The sequence below is a fragment of the Vidua macroura genome, unplaced genomic scaffold, assembly GCF_024509145.1.
Source record: "Vidua macroura isolate BioBank_ID:100142 unplaced genomic scaffold, ASM2450914v1 whyUn_scaffold_185, whole genome shotgun sequence".
Taxonomy (NCBI): Eukaryota; Metazoa; Chordata; class Aves; order Passeriformes; family Viduidae; genus Vidua; species Vidua macroura.
The window spans coordinates 1-19,765 of record NW_026530570.1 but is presented as its reverse complement, the minus strand read 5'-3'; the positions used below and the strand labels follow the sequence as shown (position 1 = coordinate 19,765).

Here is a 19,765-nt window from a genome sequence, read left to right as displayed (position 1 = left end):
TGTCCCCCTGTCCCCGAGTGTCCCCATGTCCCCGTGTGTGTCCCGCTGTCCCCATGTCCCTGTGCGTCCCCGTGTGTGTCCCCCTGTCCGCGAGTGTCCCCTTGTCCCCGTGTGTGTCCCTGTGTGTCCCCCCGATGTGTGTCCCCCTGTCCCCCCGCTGTCCCCACGTCCCCTCTGGGTCAGACTCATTTATTGGGGGGCCCCGAGGCCGCCCCCCCCAATTAAATACAAACCGAAGCCGCCCCCCCCGCCATAGTGCAAACCCCCCGTGACACCGGGGACACCCCGGGACACCCCGGGGACACCGGGGACACCCCGGGACACCCCGGGGACAGGGGGGGTCGAGGCTGTGCCCCCAAACTCGGGGTCAGTGCAAAGTGAGGTGCCCGCGGCGGGGGCAGGGCAGTGCAGGGCGGTGACACCGGGGGACAGCGGGTGGCACCGGGAGCAGGTGGCAGCGTCCCCGGGTCGTGCCGGGACAGGGTGACACCGTGACACCGCCACCAGGTGCCAGCGGGGCGCGGCTTTCCCACCCGCGGGTCCTGTCCCCGGGGAGGTGACAGCGCTGGGGACATGTCCTGGTGTCCCACAGGTGTCCTGGTGTCCCAGCGTCCCCTGCAGTGTCCTGGTGTCCCAGGAGTGTCCCTTCAGTGTCCTGCCGGTGTCCCAGTGTCCCCTGCAGTGGCCGTGTCGGTGCCAGCTCGGTGTCACCCCATGTGCCAGCAGTTCCCGGTCCCGTGGTGACAATTCCCAGTCTGGTGGTGACAGTTCCTGGTGGTGACAATTCCCAGTCTGGTGGTGACAATTGCCACTGGTGACAATTCGCATTTCAGTGGTGACAATTCCGGGTCCCGTGGTGACAATTCCCGGTCCAGTGGTGACAGTTGCCACTGGTGGTGACAGTTCCCGCTGGTGACACATCCTGGGTTGTTCCCAGTCCGGGGGTTCCCAGTTTGGTGTCCCCAACCCGGTGGTGGCAGCTGTGCCATGGGGACACGTCCTGGTGGTTCCCCAGGGCGGTGACAGTTCATGGGACAGTGTCCCCAACATGGTGACAGTTCAATGACAATGTCCTGAGCCCGGTGACAATTCTGTGACAGCCTAGGGACAGTTCCTGGGACAGTGTCCTTGGCAGGGTGACAGTTCAGTGACAGTGTCCCCAGTATGGTGACAGTTCTGTGACAACCTGGGGACAGTTCTGTGACAGTGTCCCCAGCCCGGTGACAATTCTGTGACAGCCCGGTGACAGTTCTGTGACAGTGTCCCCAGCCCGGTGACAATTCTGTGACAGCCCGGTGACAGTTCTGTGACAGTGTCCCCAGCCCGGTGACAATTCTGTGACAGCCCGGTGACAGTTCTGTGGCAGTGTCCTCAGCCCGGTGGTGGCCGTGCCAGTGTGGGGGTGGGCGCCGTGGGTGTCCCCAGCCGGGGACGTGGAGTGGGGGATGTCACCGGTGCGGGTGACACGGGCCATGCAGGTGACATTGGCCGTGCAGGTGACATTGTCCTTGCGGGGGTCCCCAAGCCGTGGGATGTCCCCTGGCCATGGGGTGTCCCCAAGCTGTGAGATGTCCCCAAGCTGCGAAGTGTCCCAGGCCGTGGGATGTCCTGAAGCCATGGGGTGTCCCCAAGCCCTGCGGTGTCCCCAAGCCCTGGGGTGCCCCCAAACAGTGGGGATGTCCCCAAGTTGTGACGTGTTCCAGGCCATGGAGTGTCCCCAGGCCATGGGATGTCCCCAAGCCCTGGGGTGTTTCCAGGCCATGGGGTGTCCCCAAGCTGTGGAGATGTCCCCAAGCTGTGAAGTGTCCCAGACCATGGGATGTCCTGAAGCCATGGAGTGTCCCTAGCCGTGGCTGTCCCCAAGCCCAGGGATGTCCCCTGCCGTGGGTGTCCCCCGCTGTGGGTGTCCCTGGCCATGGAGTGTCCCTGGCCATGGGTGTCCCCCGCCGTGGGTGTCCCCTGCCGTGGGTGTCCCCTGCGGTGGGTGTCTCCAAGCCCAGGGGTGTCCCCCGCTGGGGGTGTCCCCCGCCGCGGGTGTCCCTGTCCCCGCAGGGTCCCCTCAGGCCTCGGAGGCCGCCTGGGGTTTGAGCTGCGCCTTCTCCATGGCGGTGCCGTAGGGCCCCGAGCGCTTGAAGAACCCCAGCTGGGGGAACAGGGGGGTCAGGGGGACCCCAAAATCCCCCCGGGACCCCCCAGTGCCACCCCCCGTGTCCCTGTGCCCTCCCCGAGTGTCCCCAGTGCTCCCTGTGTCCCCACCTCCCTGTGCTCCGAGTGCCCCCCAGTGTCCTCCAGTGCCCCCCAGTGTCCCCCAGTGCCCCCCAGTGTCCCCCTAGCCCCCCAAGCTCCTCATCCCCACCTTGCAGAGACCCCCCAGACCCCTTTGACCCCCCAAATCCCTCCAGAACCCCCAAATCCCCCAACCGCACCCTATAGAGACCCCCCAGACCCCCCCAGAACACTTTGACCACCCCCCAGCTCCCCCAAATCCCCCCAGAGCCCCCCCAGACCCCCCCAAACCCCCACAGCTCCACCTTGTAGAGCCCCCCCAGACCCCCCCAGACCCCCCCAGCCCCCCAGCCCCACCTTGTAGAGGCCGTAGCAGAGGAGGCCGAGCAGGAGCAGCCCCAGCAGCACGGCCAGGACCACCACCCACACCGGGACCCCCGCCCCCCGCCTCGGGCCGGGCCCGCGACAGCGCTGTCACCACCTGGGGACAGGGACAGTGCCACCCTGTGTCACCCTGTGTCACCCACAGGGTCACCCAGTGTCACTCAGTGCCACCCAGTGCCACCACCCACACCGGGACCCTCCCCGCCTGCCTCGGGGCAGGACCGCGACAGCGCTGTCACCTCCTGCCACCCCAGACCTCAGCGTCACCCACGGTGTCACCCCCATGTCACCTCCATGTCCCCTGTGTCCCTCATGTCCCCAGTGTCCCCAGTGTCCCCCGTGTCCCCCATGTCACCCCCGTGTCCCCCATGTCCCCCGTGTCCCCCATGTCCCCAGTGTCCCCCGTGTCCCCCAGTGTCCCCCGTGTCCCCAGTGTCCCCCATGTCACCCCCGTGTCCCCCATGTCCCCCGTGTCCCCGGTGTCACCTGGAGCTGGTGGCGTGGGTGTGGCTCGGGCCGCAGGCAGTACAGGAGCTGTGTCCCCCCCAGTGTCCCCCATGTCACCCCCGTGTTCCCAGTGTCCCCCGTGTCCCCGGTGTCACCTGGAGCCGGTGGTGCGCGTGTGGCTCGGGCTGCAGGCAGTACAGGAGCTGTGTCCCCCCCGTGTCCCCCATGTCCCCGTGTCCCCAGTGTCCCCCATGTCACCCCCGTGTCCCCCATGTCCCCCATGTCCCCGGTGTCACCTGGAGCCGGTGGCGCGGGTGTGGCTCGGGTCGCAGGCGGTATGGCAGCCGCAGCACGCGGAACTCGGCGTCACAGCGCAGGGACAGCGGCCACACCTGCGGCTGGGACACGGGGACACGGGGGGACAGGTGGGGACAGCTGGGGACACCCCCTCGGTGCCAGCGGGACACGGGGGGACATCCCAGCAGTGCCACCGGGACACCCAGGGGACACCCGAGGGCTGCTCCTGGGGTGTCCCAGGGGGTCCCGGGGGGTTCTGGGGGGTTCCAGGGGGGTCCCAGGATTCGGGCCAGGTTCTGGGGGGTTCCCTGGGACTTTGGGGGGGTCCCAGGATCCTGAGGGGCTCAGGGTGTCCCGTGGGGGGTCTGGGGGGGGTCCCGGGGGTGTTTTGGGGTCCCAGGAGGTCCCAGAGGAGTTTGGGGTACCCGGGGGGGTCCCGGGGGTGTTTTGGGGTCCCGGGGGGGTCCCGGGGCAGTTTGGGGGTCCCTGGGGTGGTGCCGGGGCAGTTTTGGGGTCCCGGGGGTGTTTTGGGGTCCCGGGGGGGTCCCGGGGCAGTTTGGGGGTCCCGGGGGGTGCCGGGGCAGTTTGGGGGTCTCACCTGGCGCAGGGGGGGGGTCCGCAGGCGGAAGCTGAGGCGCAGGGTGACGCGCTGCTGCCGCTCCAGCCCCCCCGAGGGGCAGCTCAGGCGGAAACACTCGGCCTCGGGACAGCCCTGCGGCCACCGCCACCCCCCGGGGTCACCACCGGCCACCCCCGGGGTCACCGCGGCCACCACCGGTCACCTCTGGTCACCTCAGTCACCCCCTGGTCCCACTGGTCACTCCCGGTCACCCTCAGTCACCCCCTGTCCCCACTGGTCACCTCGGTCACCACTGGTCACCTCCTTGTCACCGCTGGGTCACTCTTGGTCACTCCGGTCCCCCCCTGGCCGCCCCCCGGTGTCACCGCAGCGCCCCCGCCTTGGGGACCCTGGCGGTACCGTCACAGGGGCGTGGCAGGGGGACAAGGGGACAGCGCCACTCACCAGGGTGTCCCCGTTGTCCCCGGTGTCCCGGCGCTGCAGGACGTGCGGCCCCGGGCTCTGCTCCTGCTCCTGTGGGGACAGAGGGGACAGTGCTGGGGACAGAGGGGACAGCGCTGGGGACAGAGGGGACAGCCCTGGGGACAGCGCTGGGGACAGAGGGGACAGCGCTGGGGACAGAGGGGACAGCACTGGGGACAGAGGGGACAGCCCTGGCCACCCCTGGCACCTCCCGATGTCCCTCAGTGCCACCCAATGTCCCCAGTGTCCCCAGCACCCCCAGTGTCCCCAGTGCCACCCAATGTCCCCAGTACCTCCAATGTCCCCAATGCCCCCAGTGTCCCCAATGTCCCCAGTGTCCCTAAAGTCCCCAATGTCCCCAGTATCCCCACTGTCCCCAGTGTCCCCAATGTCCCCAGTGTCCCCAATGTCCCCAATGCCCCCAGTACCCCATGTCCCCAATGGCCCCAGTACCCCCAGTGTCCCCAATGTCCCCAGTGTCCCCAGTGCCCCCAGCACCCCCAATGTCCCCAGCGCCCCCAGTACCCCCAATGTCCCCAATGTCCCCAGTGTCCCCGTACCTCCAGCCGCAGGGGGTCGGTGGCGTGGCTGGCCGAGCAGTTGGGCAGCCCCGAGTGGCCGGTGACGTAGAGCAGGGGGTGGCCACGGTGGCCCAGGGGACAGCTGAGCTCCAGCGTGCCCTGGCTGATGGCACTGGGACCCTCGTTCACCACCTGGGGACACGGGGGGGACACGGGGGGAACACGGGGGGGACACAGGGGGGACATGGGGGGGACACGGTGTCAGGACTTGGGGACCCCCAGGGCTCAGGGATGGGGGGACAGCCCCGATTTGGGGACACAGGGACCCCAGGGTTGGGGACATGGGAACCTCCAGGACTGGGGACATCAGGACCCCAGGCTGGGGATGCGAAGACCCCAGGGTTGGGGACACCAAGACCCCAGGTTTGGGGACAGGGGACACCAAGACCCCAGGGTTGGGGACAGGTGGCCCCCGGCTGGGGCCGTGTCCCACGGTGTCCCCACCTCGTAGACGTGCTCCACGGGTGGCCCCAGGTCCTGCAGCCGCTGGGGGGGGTCGGGTCCCCACCCCCCCTCGGGGACGATGACAACGTCGGGCCGGGACACCCTGAAGGGACACCGGGGGGTCAGCGCCGCGCGTGTCCCCTCCGTGTCCCCTGTGTGTCCCCTCCGTGTCCCCTGTGTGTCCCCTGTGTCCCCTCCGTGTCCCCTGTGTGTCCCTCTGTGTCTCTGTGTCCCCTCGGTGTCCCCTGTTTGTCCGTGTGTCGCAGTGTGTCCCCTCCGTGTCCCCTGTGTGTCCCTCTGTGTTCCTGTGTGTCCCCTGTGTGTCCCCTGTGTCTCCTGGCTGTCCCCTGTGTGGCCCCTCTGTGTCCCCTGTGTGTCCCTCTGTGTTCCTGTGTCCCCTGGCTGTCCCCATGTCCCCGTGTCCCCTGGCTGTCCCCTGGCTGTCCCCTGGCTGTCCCCATGTCCCCGTGTCCCCTGGCTGTCCCCATGTCCTCGTGGTCACTCACCCCAGCACGGACACCCTGGTGGCCGCCCTCACGGCCAGCGCCACGGCCACCACGGCGCTCTGCGAGTTGTTCGCGTTCTTGCTGCAGGGGGAGAGGGGGCGTCACGGCCCGGACCCCCCCGGGACCCCCCATAACCTTGGGGACACCAACAGGGACCCCCCCCCCACCTTGGGGACACCAACAGGGACCCCCCCCCCACCTTGGGGAGACCCCTGGGGACCCCGCCACACGTTGGGGACACCAACAGGGACCCTCACCCATCTTGGGGATGCCCCCAGGGACCCCCCCCATCCTGGGGACACCCCGACCCCAAACTGGGGGGTGGCACAACCCCTGTGACCTCCCCTGACCCCCAAAACGGGGGTGCCAGCCCCTCCTGACCCCCCCAAACTGGGGGAACCAGATCCCCCCAGCTCCCCAGACTGGGGGTGCCCCCTGGTGCCCCCCGTGTCCCCAGTATTCCCAGTGCCCCCCGTGTCCCCCGGTGCCCCCCAGTGTCCCCAGTGCCCCCCATGCCCCCCGTGCCCCCAATGTCCCCAGTGTCCCCAGTATTCCCAGTGCCACCAGTGCCCCCCGTGCCCCCTGGTGCCCCCCAGTGTCCCCATTGCCCCCCGTACCCCCCCATGCCCCCAGTCCCCCCAGCATCCCCAATGTCCCCAGCATCCCCAGCGTCCCCAGTGTCCCCAATGTCCCCAGCATCCCCAGTCCCCCCAGCATCCCCAGCGTCCCCAGTGTCCCCAGCGTCCCCAGCGTCCCCAATGTCCCCAGTGTCCCCAATGTCCCCAATGTCCCCAGTGTCCCCTGTGTCCCCAGTGTCCCCAGTGTCCCCCGGTGCCCCCCGAGGCCCCCGGGCCCCGCCCTGCACCTGCGGATCTGCAGCTCGAAGGTGACGCTGTCGCTGTCGTCGCTCAGGTGGGGGAGGGTGAAGCGCAGCCCCCCCCGGATCTGCGGCCGCGGGGACACGGGGGGGGCTCAGCCCGGACCCCCCAAACCCACCAGAACCCCACAGCCCCCCAGACCCCCCAAAACCCTCACAATCACCCCCTCAAAACCCCCCAGAGCCCCCCAAATCCTCCCGAAATCCCCTCAAACACCCCAAAGAGCCCCCCAAACCCCCCAAAACCCCCAAATTCCCCCGACTCCCCCAAACCCCCCATGTAATCCCCCAAAATCCTCCGAGACCCCCCCAAAGACACCCCCAGACTCCCCAAAACCCTCCCAAAGAGCCGCCCACATCCCCCCAAAGACCCCCACACCCCCCTAAACCGCCCCAATCCCCCCCAAACTGCCCCAACCCCCCAGAATCCCCCCTCGAACCCCCCAGCCCCCCCCAGCCCCCACTCACGCTGGCCCCCGCCTTCATGGGGTTGCCCAGGTCGCACACCAGGGGGCTCGAGCTGTTGCCCCCCCCCAGCTCACAGCTCAGGGCAGAGAAATTCTGGGGGGGGCGTGGAGTGAAATGGGAGGGGGGGGTCAGCAGTGGTGACCCCCCCACCAGTGACCCCCCAGCTCCATATGTGGAGACACCCCCTGACCCCCCCCAGGCACTTCTGACCCCCCAAACACCCCCAACTCCCCCCCAAACCCCCTCCCCCCATTACCTGTGACCCCCCTCCCCCCCCCCGGGGTGCCCCCCCAGCCCCTCAAACCCCCCAAACCCCCCCCCCTTTACCTGCAGCCCCCTCCCCACCCCCGGGTGCCCCCCCAGACCTTTAAACCCCCCAAACCCCTTCCCCCCATTACCTGCAGCCCCCTCCCCACCCTCAGGGTGCCCCCCCAGCCCCCCAAGCCCCCTCCCCACCGCGGTGCCCCCCCGTGCCGCCCCCCCTCACCCCGTGCGGCCGCAGCACCCCCGAGTAGAGCGCGCCCGGGGGGGGCCGCACCAGCAGCTCGGCCTCGTAGGCCCCCCCCTCGCCCACGTTCCGCGCGTGGAACGTCACGTTCAGGCTGTTCCTGTCCCCCAGGAACACGGCCCGGCGGTCCCTGCGCGGTGACAGTGGGGACACCCATGGGGACACCCCCGGGACACCCCCGGAACCCCCCCCGGGGACACGGCCCGGCGGTCCCTGCGCGGTGACAGTGGGGACACCCATGGGGACACCCCCGGGACACCCCCAGGGACACGGCCCGGCCGTCCCTGGGGGGACAGGGGGGTGACAAAGGGGACACCTCCAGGGCCACCCCGGGCACGGCCACCCCTCCCCGGTCCCCCAGTGTCCCCCACTGTCCCCTGGTGTCCCCAGTGCCCCCCCTTACGCAGTGTCCCCTGGTGTCCCCCCATGTCCTCCTGGTGTCCCCTGTGTCCCCCCATGTCCCCCTGGCGTCCCCGGTGTCCCCCGTTGTCCCCCAATACCCCCAGTGTCCCCAGTGTCCCCCCGGTGTCCCCAGTGTCCCCCAGTGTCCCCAGTGTCCCCCAATGTCCCCCTGGTGTCCCCGTGTCCCCCCTTACGTGGTGGCCTCGAGCTGCAGGTCGGGGACACAGACATTGTCCTCGCCACAGTCCAGCTGGATGTGGGCCTGGGGACACAGGGGACAGCTGAGGGGACAGCTGAGGGGACAGCAGGGACACAGGGGACAGCTGAGGGGACAGCAGGGACACAGGGGACATCAGAGGGGTGATGGGGACATTGGGGACATTGGAGACATCAGGGTGATGAGGGACACGGGGGACAGGGTGACACAGGGTGACACAAGGGTGACACAGAGGTGACAGGAGTGGCACAGATGCGGCACAGGGTGGCACATGGTGACACAGGGTGACACAGGTGGCACAAGGTGACACAGGTGACACAGAGGTGACACAGAGGTGACACAGGTGACACAGAGGTGACACAGGTGACACACAGGTGACACAGAGGTGGCCCCGCCCACCTTGGCCTCCAGGCGCGTGCGCGTGGCCGGGGCCAGCAGCGGTGACAGCCCCGGCGGGGGAGGGGACACGGCCGGGTCCAGGGCCAGGCTCAGCGACACCGGGATGGGCGACAGCTTGTCCCGGAACTCGGACTCGTTCTGGGGACAGGGGACAGCGTGGGGACACGGCGGGGACACGGCGGGGACACCGCGGGGACAGAGAGGGGACAAAGAGGGGACATTGGGATGGGCGACAGCTTGTCCCGGAACTCGGACTCGTTCTGGGGACAGGGGACAACGTGGGGACACGGTGGGGACACCGCGGGGACAGAGAGGAGACAAAGAGGGGACACTGGGATGGGTGACAGCTTGTCCCGGAACTCGGACTCGTTCTGGGGACAGGGGACAGTGATGGGACAGCGCAGGGACAGCGAGGGGACACGCCGGGGGGGGACACCGGCGGGTCCCAGGGGTGACAGGGAGGTGACACGGGGGACCCAGAGGTGGCACTGGGGCTCCCCAGAGTGACACGGGGGTGACACGAGGGGTGTCACACCCCGGGGATGCTTTTGGGGTCCTGGGAAGCGGTTTTGGGGTATTTGGGGCTGGTTTGGGGTCCCGGGGCGGTTTTGGGGTCCCGGGGGGGTTTTGGGGCGTTTCGGGGTCCCGGGGCGGTTTTGAGTCTGGTTTTGGGGTCCCGGGGCGGTTTTGGGGCGGTGTCGGGGTCCCGGGGCGGTCTCGGGGTCCCCCTTACCCTCAGGAACACGGCCAGCGTGCGGCAGCGCGGGGTCCCCCCGTTGGGGACCTCCAGGGACAGGTTCCGGGTGGGGGAGGGGGGCGCCCCCCCCGCGCCCCCCCCCAGGAACAGCGCCCGCCGCGCCCCCCCCGCCTTGGCCCCGTCCACGCTCAGCTCCAGCGCCAGCCCTGGCGACACGGGGACACCGCGGGGACACCGCGGGGACACGTCAGGGACGGACCCGGTGTCCCCGTGCTGTCCCCACGGCTGCTGTGCCACCCGCTGGCGACACGGGGACACCGCGGGGACACTTCAGGGACATCCCCGGTGTCCCTGTCCTGTCCCCACGGCTGCAGTGCCACCCCCTGGGGACACGGGGACATGCCAGGGACATCCCCGGTGTCCCCGTGTCCCCCCCACTGTCCCCTGTCCCCCCCGCTGTCCCCTGTCCCCTCACCAATGGGCCCAGGCAGGTGACGTCCGGAGGCGTTGAGGCAGAAGGTGACATTGATGCTGGCAGGGGACACAGGGGTGGCACTACGTGTCCCCTCAGTGTCCCCCCGGCCACCCCTGGCTGTCCCCAGCACTGTCCCCCTCGGTGTCCCCCCAGCAGGGACACCCAGGGACCCCCGCAGTGTCCCCAACGCTCTGTCCCCGTGTCCCCTCCCGGTGTCCCCTCCCAGTGTCCTTATGTCCCTGGGAACACCTGGTGTCCCCTCCCTGTGTCCCCGCCAGTGTCCCCCATCACCTCTCTACTGTCCTCCCCACTGTCCCTGCTCTGTCCCCGCCATCCCTGCTGTCCCTGCTCTGTCCCCGCTGTCCCCACTCTGTCCCCGTGCTGTCCCCGCTGTCCCCGCTGTCCCCGCTCTGTCTCCGCTCTGTCCCCATCCCCGCTCTGTCCCCATGCTGTCCCCGCTGTCCCCGCTCTGTCCCCGCTCTGTCCCCGTCCCCGCTCTGTCCCTGCTCTGTCCCCGCTCTGTCCCCATGCTGTCCCCGCTGTCCCCGCTCTGTCCCCGCTCTGTCCCCGTCCCCGCTCTGTCCCTGCTCTGTCCCTGCTCTGTCCCCGCTCTGTCCCTGCTCTGTCCCCGCTCTGTCCCCGCTCTGTCCCCGTCCCCGCTCTGTCCCTGCTCTGTCCCTGCTCTGTCCCCGCTCTGTCCCCGTCCCCGCTCTGTCCCCGTCCCCGCTCTGTCCCTGCTCTGTCCCCGCGCTGTCCCCATGCTGTCCCCGCGGTGTCACCCACCAGGACACGTGGTGGCCGCTGGCCGCCAGGACGCAGCCGCGCTCCTCGGGGTTGAACATGGTGGGGACAATGGCCAGGGTGGCGCTGGCGTGGACAATGGGGCGGCCCCTGGGGGGGACACGGGGTCAGGGACCCCCGGGACCCCGGGGGTGACACCGGTGACAGCGGTGACACCGGTGACGGGTGACACAGGTGACACCGGTGATACAGGTGACAAGTGACACAGGTGACACAGGTGACAGCAGTGACACAGGTGACACCAGTGACAGGTGACACAGGTGTCACTCACCTGTAAACCACGGCCGTGTCCGCCCCGAAGGCACCAACCAGGAGGTCTGTGGGGACAGGGGGGTCACCAAGGGGACACAGGGACACCAAGGGGGGACAGGGACAGGGATGTGGGGACACTGGGGGGACAGGGATGTGGGGACACGGGGACACTGGGGGGACACCAGAGGGACATGGGGGGAGTGACAGGGATGACACAGGAGGTGACATGGGTGACAGGGGTGACATGGGAGGTGACACGGGTGGTGACATGGCATCCCACGGGTGGTGACACAGCGTCCCTCACTGGGGTAGCTGTGGGGGGGAGGTGACAGGGGTGACACAGGAGGTGACATGGGTGACAGGGGTGACACGGGAGGTGACACGGGAGGTGACACGGGTGACACGGCGTCCCTCACCGGGGTAGCCGTTGCCGTCCAGGTCGGTGGCCCCGCGCAGGGCGGCCCCGAAGAAGTCGGGCTGGCCCCGGGGCCCGCCCAGCCCCCGCAGCACCTGCGCGGGCCGGGGGCGCAGCCCCGCGCCCCCCCCCCGGAAGATGAACACGAGCCCGCGGCGACCCTCGGCCCCCAGCGGGGCCCCCACGGCCACGTCTGGACACGGGGGTCAGTGGGGGGGGCACGGGGGGGCACCCCCATAACCCCCCCGTGCCCCCAATAACCCCCCATAACCCCCCCGTGCCCCCATAAACCCCCCATAACCCCCCCGCGCCCCCATAAACCCCCCTAAACCCCCCATAACCCCCCCGTTCCCCCTTTGCGCCCCCAGTGCCCCCCATAAACCCCCCAATAACCCTCCCATAAAGACCCCCAGTAACCCCCCAATAACACCCCCATAAACCCCCATAAACTCCCCCAAACCCCCCCCGTTTGCCCCCTTTGCCCCCCATACCCCCGGTGCCCCCCAGTGCCCCCCGTTCCCGTTCCCAGTATCCCCCGTTCCTGTTCCCGGTGCCTCCCCGGTGCCGTTCCCAGTTCCCCCCGTTCCCATTCCCGTTCCTCGTGCCATTCCCGTTCCCATTCCTGTTCCCGTTCCCCCCGCCGCCCCCGTCCCCATCCCCGTCTCCGTTCCCGTTCCCATTCCTATTCCCATTCCCCCCATTCCCGTTCCCGTTCCCGTTCCCATTCCTGCTCCCATTCCTGTTCCCGGTTCCCCTCAGTCCCGTTCCCGTTCCCGTTCCTGTTCCCGCTCCCATTCCTGTTCCCGTTCCCGGTTCCCCTCAGTCCCGTTCCCATTCCCATTCCCGTTCCCGTTCCCGGTTCCCCTCAGTCCCGTTCCCGTTCCCGTTCCCATTCCCATTCCCGTTCATGGTTCCCCCCAGTCCCGTTCCTGTTCCCGCTCCCGTTCCCGCTCCTGTTCCCGTTCCCGTTCCTGTTCCCGTTCCCGGTCCCCCCCATTCCCGTTCCTGTTCCTGCTCCCGTTCCTGTTCCCGTTCCCGTTCCCGTTCCCGGTTCCCCCCAGTCCCGTTCCTGTTCCCGCTCCCGTTCCCGTTCCTGTTCCCGTTCCCGTTCCCGTTCCCGGTTGCCCCCAGTCCCGTTCCCGTTCCCGTTCCCGTTCCCGGTGCCGGTACCGTTGTATCCGTCGCGGTCCAGGTCTCCGAGCGCGGCGATGGCGCTGCCGAAGCGGCCGAACTCGTGCTGGCCGGTGAGGGCGGCGGGGGCGGCGGGCGCGGCCCCCCCCCCGCTGCAGGAACACGTACACGCGGCCCAGCTCCCGCGCCCCCCCCGCGCCGCTGCGCGCCATGAACAGCGGCGCCCCCACCAGCAGGTCCGCCAGCCTGGGGGCACCGGGCACCGGGTCACACCGGGGGCATCAGGCACCGGGACACCGCGTCATACCGGGGGCACCGGGACACACCGGGGGCACCGGGCACCGGGACACAGCAGGGGCACCGGGACACCGGGACACACCGGGGGCACCGGGCACCGGGACACCCGGCACCGGGTCACACTGGGGGGCACCAGGCACCGGGACACACCGGGGGCACCGGGCATTGGGTCACACCGGGGGCACTGGGCACTGGGACACACCAGGGACACCAGGTCACACAGGGGGCACCGGGCATTGGGTCACACCGGGGGCACTGGGACACCGGGACACCGGGCCAGACTGACCAGGGGGCACCGGACACCGGGGGCACCAGGGGCACCAGGACACTGGGACACACCGGGTCACATCGGGGGCACCGGGACACTGGGACACCAGGGGCACCGGGCACCAGGTCAGACCCGGGGGGGCACCAGGAAGGGCACCGGGTGAGACTGACTGGGAGCACCGGGACACCGGGACACCGGGTCAGACCGGGGGCACCGGGACAACTGGGGCACCGGGAACGGCACCGGGTGAGACTGGGGGGCACTGGGTCAGACCGACCAGGGGCACCGGGACACTGGGTCAGACTGGGGAGGAGTCACTGGGGAGGCACCAGGTGAGACTGGGGGGCACGGGGGGCACCGGTCAGTTTGGGGGTGTCACAGAGTGACTTTGGGGGGTCCGGGGGGTCCCGGGGTCCCTCACCCATCGTTGTTGACGTCGGTGGCGGCCACGGCGTATCCAAAATACGAGGCCATCTTGGGGGAGGGACAAAACAGAGTGAGGGGGGGTGACGACCCCCCCCAAATTCCGTGCGCCTCCATTCACCCCTCCATGATGACCCCACACCCAATTTTAGAGCCCCGCCCCATTTGAGACACCCCCCCCTTCGTGTTTCCCCCTCCCCCACCTCGGGTCCCCTCTGGGTACCCCCAGACACCCACAGGACCCCCCAGGAGCCCCCAGGACCCTCCAGACCCCTCAGATCCCCCAGACCCCCCCGGGCCCCTCTGGGCTCCCCCCAGATCCCCCCCAAACTCCTGCAGACCCCCCCAGAACCCCCCAAACCCCCCCGGACGCCCCAGACCCCCCAGGACTCCCCAAACCCCCCCGGGACCCCCCAGAACCCTCCCAGGTCCCCCGAAGGACTCCCCAAGACCCCCCCAAACCCCTCCAGACCCCCCCAGGACCCCCCGTCCCCACCTGCTCCCCCGAGAAGTTGTACAGGGACCTCATGTTGGTGCCATTGAGGATGGTGACCTGGGGACAGCAAGGGGACAGCGAGGGGACACTGAGCCAGCGGGGGGGGGACACGGGCCCTGCCACCCCCCCAGTGCCCCCCACGTGTCCCCTTTGTGCCCCCCGTGTGCCCTCCATGTGCCCTTTGTGTCCCCAATGTCCCCAGTGTACCAGGATGGAGCCATTGTGACCCCCCCGTGTCCCCAATGTCCCCTGTGTCCCCTTTGTGTCCCCTACCATGTCCCCTCTTTGTCCCCCCGTGTCCCTCCCATGTCCCCTCATGTCCCCCCGTGTCGCCCCATGTCCCCTCTTTGTCCCCTTTGTGCCCCCCCATGTCCCCCCGTGTCCCCCCATGTCCCCTCTTTGTCCCCTTTGTGCCCCCCCATGTCCCCCCGTGTCCCCTCATGTCCCCCCCTTACGTAGCCGTAGGTGAGGTTGCCCTTGGGGACACCGGCCACGAAGTCTGTGGGGACAAAGGGACAAAGGGATAAAAGGACACTCTCAGGTGGCGGCCGGGGGTGGCTGTGTCACCCTCGGTGTCACCCCCTGTCACCCACCTTGCGTGGTGTCACCGCTGAACTCCCCGACTGCCACCGAGTAGCCTGGGGTGGGAGAGAGAGTGTCATCTGTGTGTCACCTGTGTGCCACCTGGTGCCACTGCCCATGTCCCCATATCCCGCATCCCCCACATCCCCATGTCCCCCAGGTGTCCCCAGGTGTCCCCATGTCCCCATGTCCCCAGGTGTCCCAGGTCCCCAGGTGTCCCCAGGTGTCCCATGTCCCCATGTCCCCATGTCCCATGTCACCCATGTAGCTGTCGTTGTGGCTCGGTGCTGCCTGGCGCGTCTGCAGCTGTCCCTGTGTCCCCGTGTCCCCCATGTCCCCCAGGTGTCCCCAGGTGTCCCATGTCACCCATGTAGCTGTCGTCGTGGCTCGGTGCCGCCTGGCGCGTCTGGAGCTGTCCCCATGTCCCCCAGGTGTCCCATGTCCCCATGTCCCCATGTCCCCAGGTGTCCCCAGGTGTCCCCAGGTGTCCCCAGGTGTCCCATGTCACCCATGTAGCTGTCGTCGTGGCTCGGTGCCGCCTGGCGTGTCTGCAGCTGTCCCTGTGTCCCCGTGTCCCCGTGTCCCCCATGTCCCCCAGGTGTCCCCAGGTGTCCCCAGGTGTCCCCAGGTGTCCCATGTCACCCATGTAGCTGTCGTCGTGGCTCGGTGCCGCCTGGCGTGTCTGCAGCTGTCCCGGCACCTCCTGGATCAGGTACTCGGGGAAGTTCCCGGCCGCGATCTGCTCCTGGGTGGCCGACATCACCTGTCCTGGGGACACGGGGACACAGGGACATGTCATCACCTGTCCTGGGGACACGGGGACACAGGGACATGTCATCACCTGTCCTGGGGACACGGGGACACCTCAGTACTGCCCTGGGGACATGGGGACACCTCTGTACTGCCCTGGGGACACGGGGACACCTCAGCACTACCCTGGGGACACGGGGATATGGGGACACCCCAGCACCCCCATGGGGACACCTAAGCACCACCTGGGGACACCTCCCCAGGTACCGCGAGACAGGGACAGGGACACGGACAGGGACAGGGACAGGGAGGACAGGGGGATGGGGAGGGAGGCAGGGGACAAAAGGGGACAGGCAGGGACAGGGTGGGCAGGGACGGGGCGACACACAGGGGACACACAGGGGACAGTGGGGACAGGCAGGGGACCCTGGGGACACACAGGGGACAGTGGGGACACAGCGGGGACACAGGGCCAGGCCAGGCCAGGCTCTCACCTTGCCAGAAGTAGCTGCCAGGCCCCCCCAGGAGCACCCGGCCGGTCTGCAGAGACAGCGGGGACCCCCCTCAGCCGGGGCTGCACCCCAAACCCCCCGGGACCCCCCAAAAACCCGAACCCCCCAAAAACTCCAACCCCCAAACCTGCCCGGGACCCCCCAGAAACCCCCAAAAACCTGAACCCCCCAAAAACTTCAACCCCCAAACCTGCCCGGGACCCCCCAAAAACCCCCGAAAACCCGAACCCCCCAAAAACCCCAAACCCCCCGGGACCTCCCAAAAACCCAAACCGCCCAAAAACCCCAAACCCCCCGGGACCCCAAAAAAACCCGAACGCCCCAAAACCCCCAACCCCCAAACCTGCCCGGGATCCCCCAAAAACCCCCAAAAACCCGAACCCCCCGGGACCCCCCAAAAACCCCGAACACCCCAAAAACCCCAAACCCCCCGGGACGCCCCAAAAACCCCAACCCCCCTAACCCGCCCAGGACCTCCCAAAAACCCCCAAAAACCAAAACCCCAAAACCCCCCGGGACCCCCCTGAACCCCCAAACCCCCCCTAACCCCCCCCCAAACCCCCCCCAAAAACCCAAACCCCCAAACCCCCCCAAAACCCCCCAGACCCCCCTCCCTCCCCTCCCCCAGCCCCCCGAGCCCCCCCAGCCCACCTGGGTGAACTCGGCGCTGAAGCCCCCCTGGCAGTAGCCCTGCCCGGCCGCCGAGTTCAGGTCTGGGGGGGCACAGGGGGGTAATGTGGGGGTCCTGGGGTGTTTTTGGGGGTGTTTTTGGGGGTCCCAGGAGGTTTTTAGGGGGTCCTGGGCTGTTTTGAGATCCCACCCTCAGCAGCAGGGAGGAGCTGGGTATTTCTGGGGCTCCTGGGGTGTATTTGGGGCTGGTTTTGGGGGTCCCAGGGTGTTTTTTGGCATCCCAGGGGTATTTTAGGGTCCCACCTGAGCGGCAGGGAGGAGCTGGGTATTTCTGGGGCTCCTGGGGTGTATTCGGGGCTGTTTTTGGGGGTCCCGGGGTGTTTTTGAGGGTCCTGTGGTGTATTTAGGGCTGTTTTTGGGGGTCCCAGGGTGTGTTTTGGGGTCCCGGGGGGCTTTTGGGGTCCCACCTGAGCGGCAGGGCGCGTACTCCACGAACTTGGAGAAGTTGCCCAGGGACAGGAAGCAGGAGCCCACCGGCTCCCGCGCCCCCCCCTCCTCCTTGGGGGGGCTCCAGCTGTACAGGGGGGCACAAGCCTGGGGGACACGGGGGGACACGGGGGGACACGGGGGGGGCATGAGGGGGACACGGGGGGGACACGGGGGGGACATAGGGGGAGCATGGGCACCTCAGGGTGACCCCCTGGTGTGCCCGGTGTGCCCCGTTCCTCCCAGTGCCCCAATGTCCCCAGTGTTCCCCCAGTGTCCCCCAGTGTCCTCTACCAGGATGGAGCTGTTGTGCCCCCCCAGTGTCCCCAATGTCCCCACTGTCCCCAGCGTCCCCCCGCTGTCCCATACCAGGATGGAGCTGTTGTGTCTCCCCTGTGTCCCCAATGTCCCCAATGTCCCCAATGCCCCCACTGTCCCCAGTGTCTCCAGTGTCCCCCTGGTGTCCCCAGTGTCCCGTACCAGGATGGAGCCATTGTGTCCCCCCATTGTCCCCCGTGTCTCCCCAGTGTCCCCCCTGTGTCCCCAGTGTCCCCAATGTCCCCACTGTCCCCAGCATCCCCCCTGTGTCCCCAGTGTCCCGTATAGGATGGAGCCATTGTGTCCCCCCTGTGTCCCCAATGTCCCCAGTGTCCCCAGTGTCCCCCTGGTGTCCCCAGTGTCCCGTACCAGGATGGAGCCGTTGTGTCCCCCCATTGTCCCCAGTGTCGCCAATGTTCCCAGTGTCCCCATTGTCTCCACTGTCCCCACTGTCCCCAGTGTCCCCCCTGTGTCCCCAGTGTCCCGTATAGGATGGAGCCATTGTGTCCCCCCTGTGTCCCCAATGTCCCCAGTGTCCCCAGTGTCCCCTGTGTCCCCAGTGTCCCCAGCGTCCCCAGTGTCCCCACTGTCCCCAGTGTCCCCCCAGTGTCCCCGGTGTCCCCAGTGGCCCCAATGTCCCCGGTGTCCCCAGTGTCCCCACTGTCCCCAGCATCCCCCCTGGTGTCCCCGGTGTCCCGTACCAGGATGGAGCCGTTGTGGGCCCTCACGGTGGCCCCGAACCACTGCAGGGATTTGAACTCCACGGGCTCGGGGCCGTCGCTGCTGTTGCCCCCAAAGTCGTGGGTGCGGGTCCCTGGTGGGGGACATGGACAGGGACGGGGACAGCGGTCAGGCCACCCCCCTCCCCCCCCGGGGACCCCCCGGCCCCCCCAACCCCCCCGGCCCCAGGGTTGATCATTAACGGGAGCCAAGGCCAGCGGGGGGATGGGGACAGGGACAGGGGACGGTGACAGGGGACGGGGACACGGAGCTGCCCTGGGGGGCTCCTGGGTGCCACCGGTGTGGCCCTGTCCCCTGGGGTGTCCCCATCCCTGTCCCCACATGCCGGGGTGGGGGGGGGTCTGTGTCCCCATCCTCCCCTGGCCATGTCCTGCTGTCCCCACCTGTGTCCCCATTCCTGGGGGGTTTGTCCCTGTCCCTGTCCCTGTTCCTGGGGATCCTGTCCCCACCCGTGTCCCCATTCCTGGGGGGTTTGTCCCTGTCCCTGTCCCTGTTCCTGGGGATCCTGTCCCCAGCCGTGTCCCCATTCCTGGGGGGTTTGTCCCTGTCCCTGTCCCTGTTCCTGGGGATCCTGTCCCCACCCGTGTCCCCATTCCTGGGGGGTTTGTCCCTGTCCCTGTTCCTGGGGATCCTGTCCCCACCCGTGTCCCCATTCCTGGGGGGTTTGTCCCTGTCCCTGTCCCCGTTCCTGGGGATCCTGTCCCCACCCGTGTCCCCATTCCTGGGGGTTTGTCCCTGTCCCTGCCCCCATTTCTGGACGTCCTGTCCCCATCTGTGTCCCTGTCCCCATGCCCTGGGGGTCCTGTCCCCCGCTCCACGTCCCCATCCCACACGTGTCCCCTTCCCCCCCCCGTGTCCCCTTCCCCCCCCCCCGTGTCCCCCCATGCCCCCAGGTGTCCCCAAGTGTCCCCATGTCCCCTCACCGATGTGGTCGAAGTCGATGGGGGTGCAGCCGCCCCCGGGGGGCCACGGGCAGTGGAACACGGCCCCCCCCTGGGTGACATTGGGCTGGCTCGTGTTGGCCTTGGGGGGCCCCCACCAGGATGCTGACACTGGGGGGGGGGGACAGGGGGGTGACCGCGCGGGGACACGGCTCTTGTCACCCGCGGGACACCCGGGGGGGGGGCGCGACAGGCCCGGGGGGTCCCACGGGTGTTCCCTGTGTCCCTCCGGCTCAGCCCCGGTGCTCCGGGACCCCTCCCGGGCCGGGGGGGGGAGCACCAAGCCTGGGGGGGAGGGGGGGACACGGCCGGGGGGGTCGGGGAGGTCCCGGGCGGCGGGGGACGCTCACCGGGCGCTCCCCGGTTAGCCCCGGGGCCCCCTGTGGGGTCACACGTGGGACTGGGGGGGGGCGGCAAGGCCCTGCGTGGGTCCCCCCCACAGATGTTCGGGTCCCCCCCAGATGTTCGGGCCCCCCCGCGCCCTCCCGAGCCCCCCGGGGGCAGATCTCTCTCTCTCCTCCAGAACAAAAAAGAAACCAATAATCAAAAAAGCAAAAAACAAAAAACTCAAAAGAACAAAAACAAAGAAATAAAAAAACAAACTCAAAACAAAACTCTCTACAAAACAGAAAAAAAAAACAAAAAAGAACAACAAAAACAAAGAAAAAAACCAAAAAAGAAAAAAAAACTCAAAAAAAAAACACTCAACAAAAAAAGAACAGAAAAAAAAGAACTCTCAAAAAACCAAAAAA

At 68.4% G+C, this 19,765-nt stretch overlaps 1 protein-coding gene across 1 annotated transcript; it reads right to left on the bottom strand.

Moving 5' to 3' along the window:
• Window positions 1–1,958: 1,958 nt before the first annotated feature.
• On the bottom strand, window positions 1,959–19,124 carry LOC128802785 (integrin alpha-5-like; the record flags this gene model as incomplete). Its single annotated transcript, XM_053969353.1, is given in 31 exon segments — window positions 1,959–2,143; window positions 2,584–2,670; window positions 2,672–2,707; window positions 3,354–3,455; window positions 3,953–4,066; window positions 4,379–4,447; window positions 4,957–5,109; window positions 5,422–5,524; window positions 5,928–6,008; window positions 6,793–6,872; window positions 7,273–7,365; window positions 7,760–7,910; window positions 8,377–8,444; window positions 8,799–8,936; window positions 9,532–9,701; window positions 9,971–10,026; window positions 10,754–10,861; window positions 11,043–11,088; window positions 11,440–11,631; window positions 12,609–12,718; window positions 12,720–12,815; window positions 13,556–13,608; window positions 14,054–14,110; window positions 14,509–14,552; window positions 14,647–14,691; window positions 15,278–15,403; window positions 15,880–15,925; window positions 16,549–16,610; window positions 16,995–17,121; window positions 18,033–18,145; window positions 18,996–19,124. Coding segments are annotated over 31 exon segments (2,939 nt in total), but the record flags the coding sequence as incomplete, so codon positions are not given.
• Window positions 19,125–19,765: the final 641 nt, after the last annotated feature.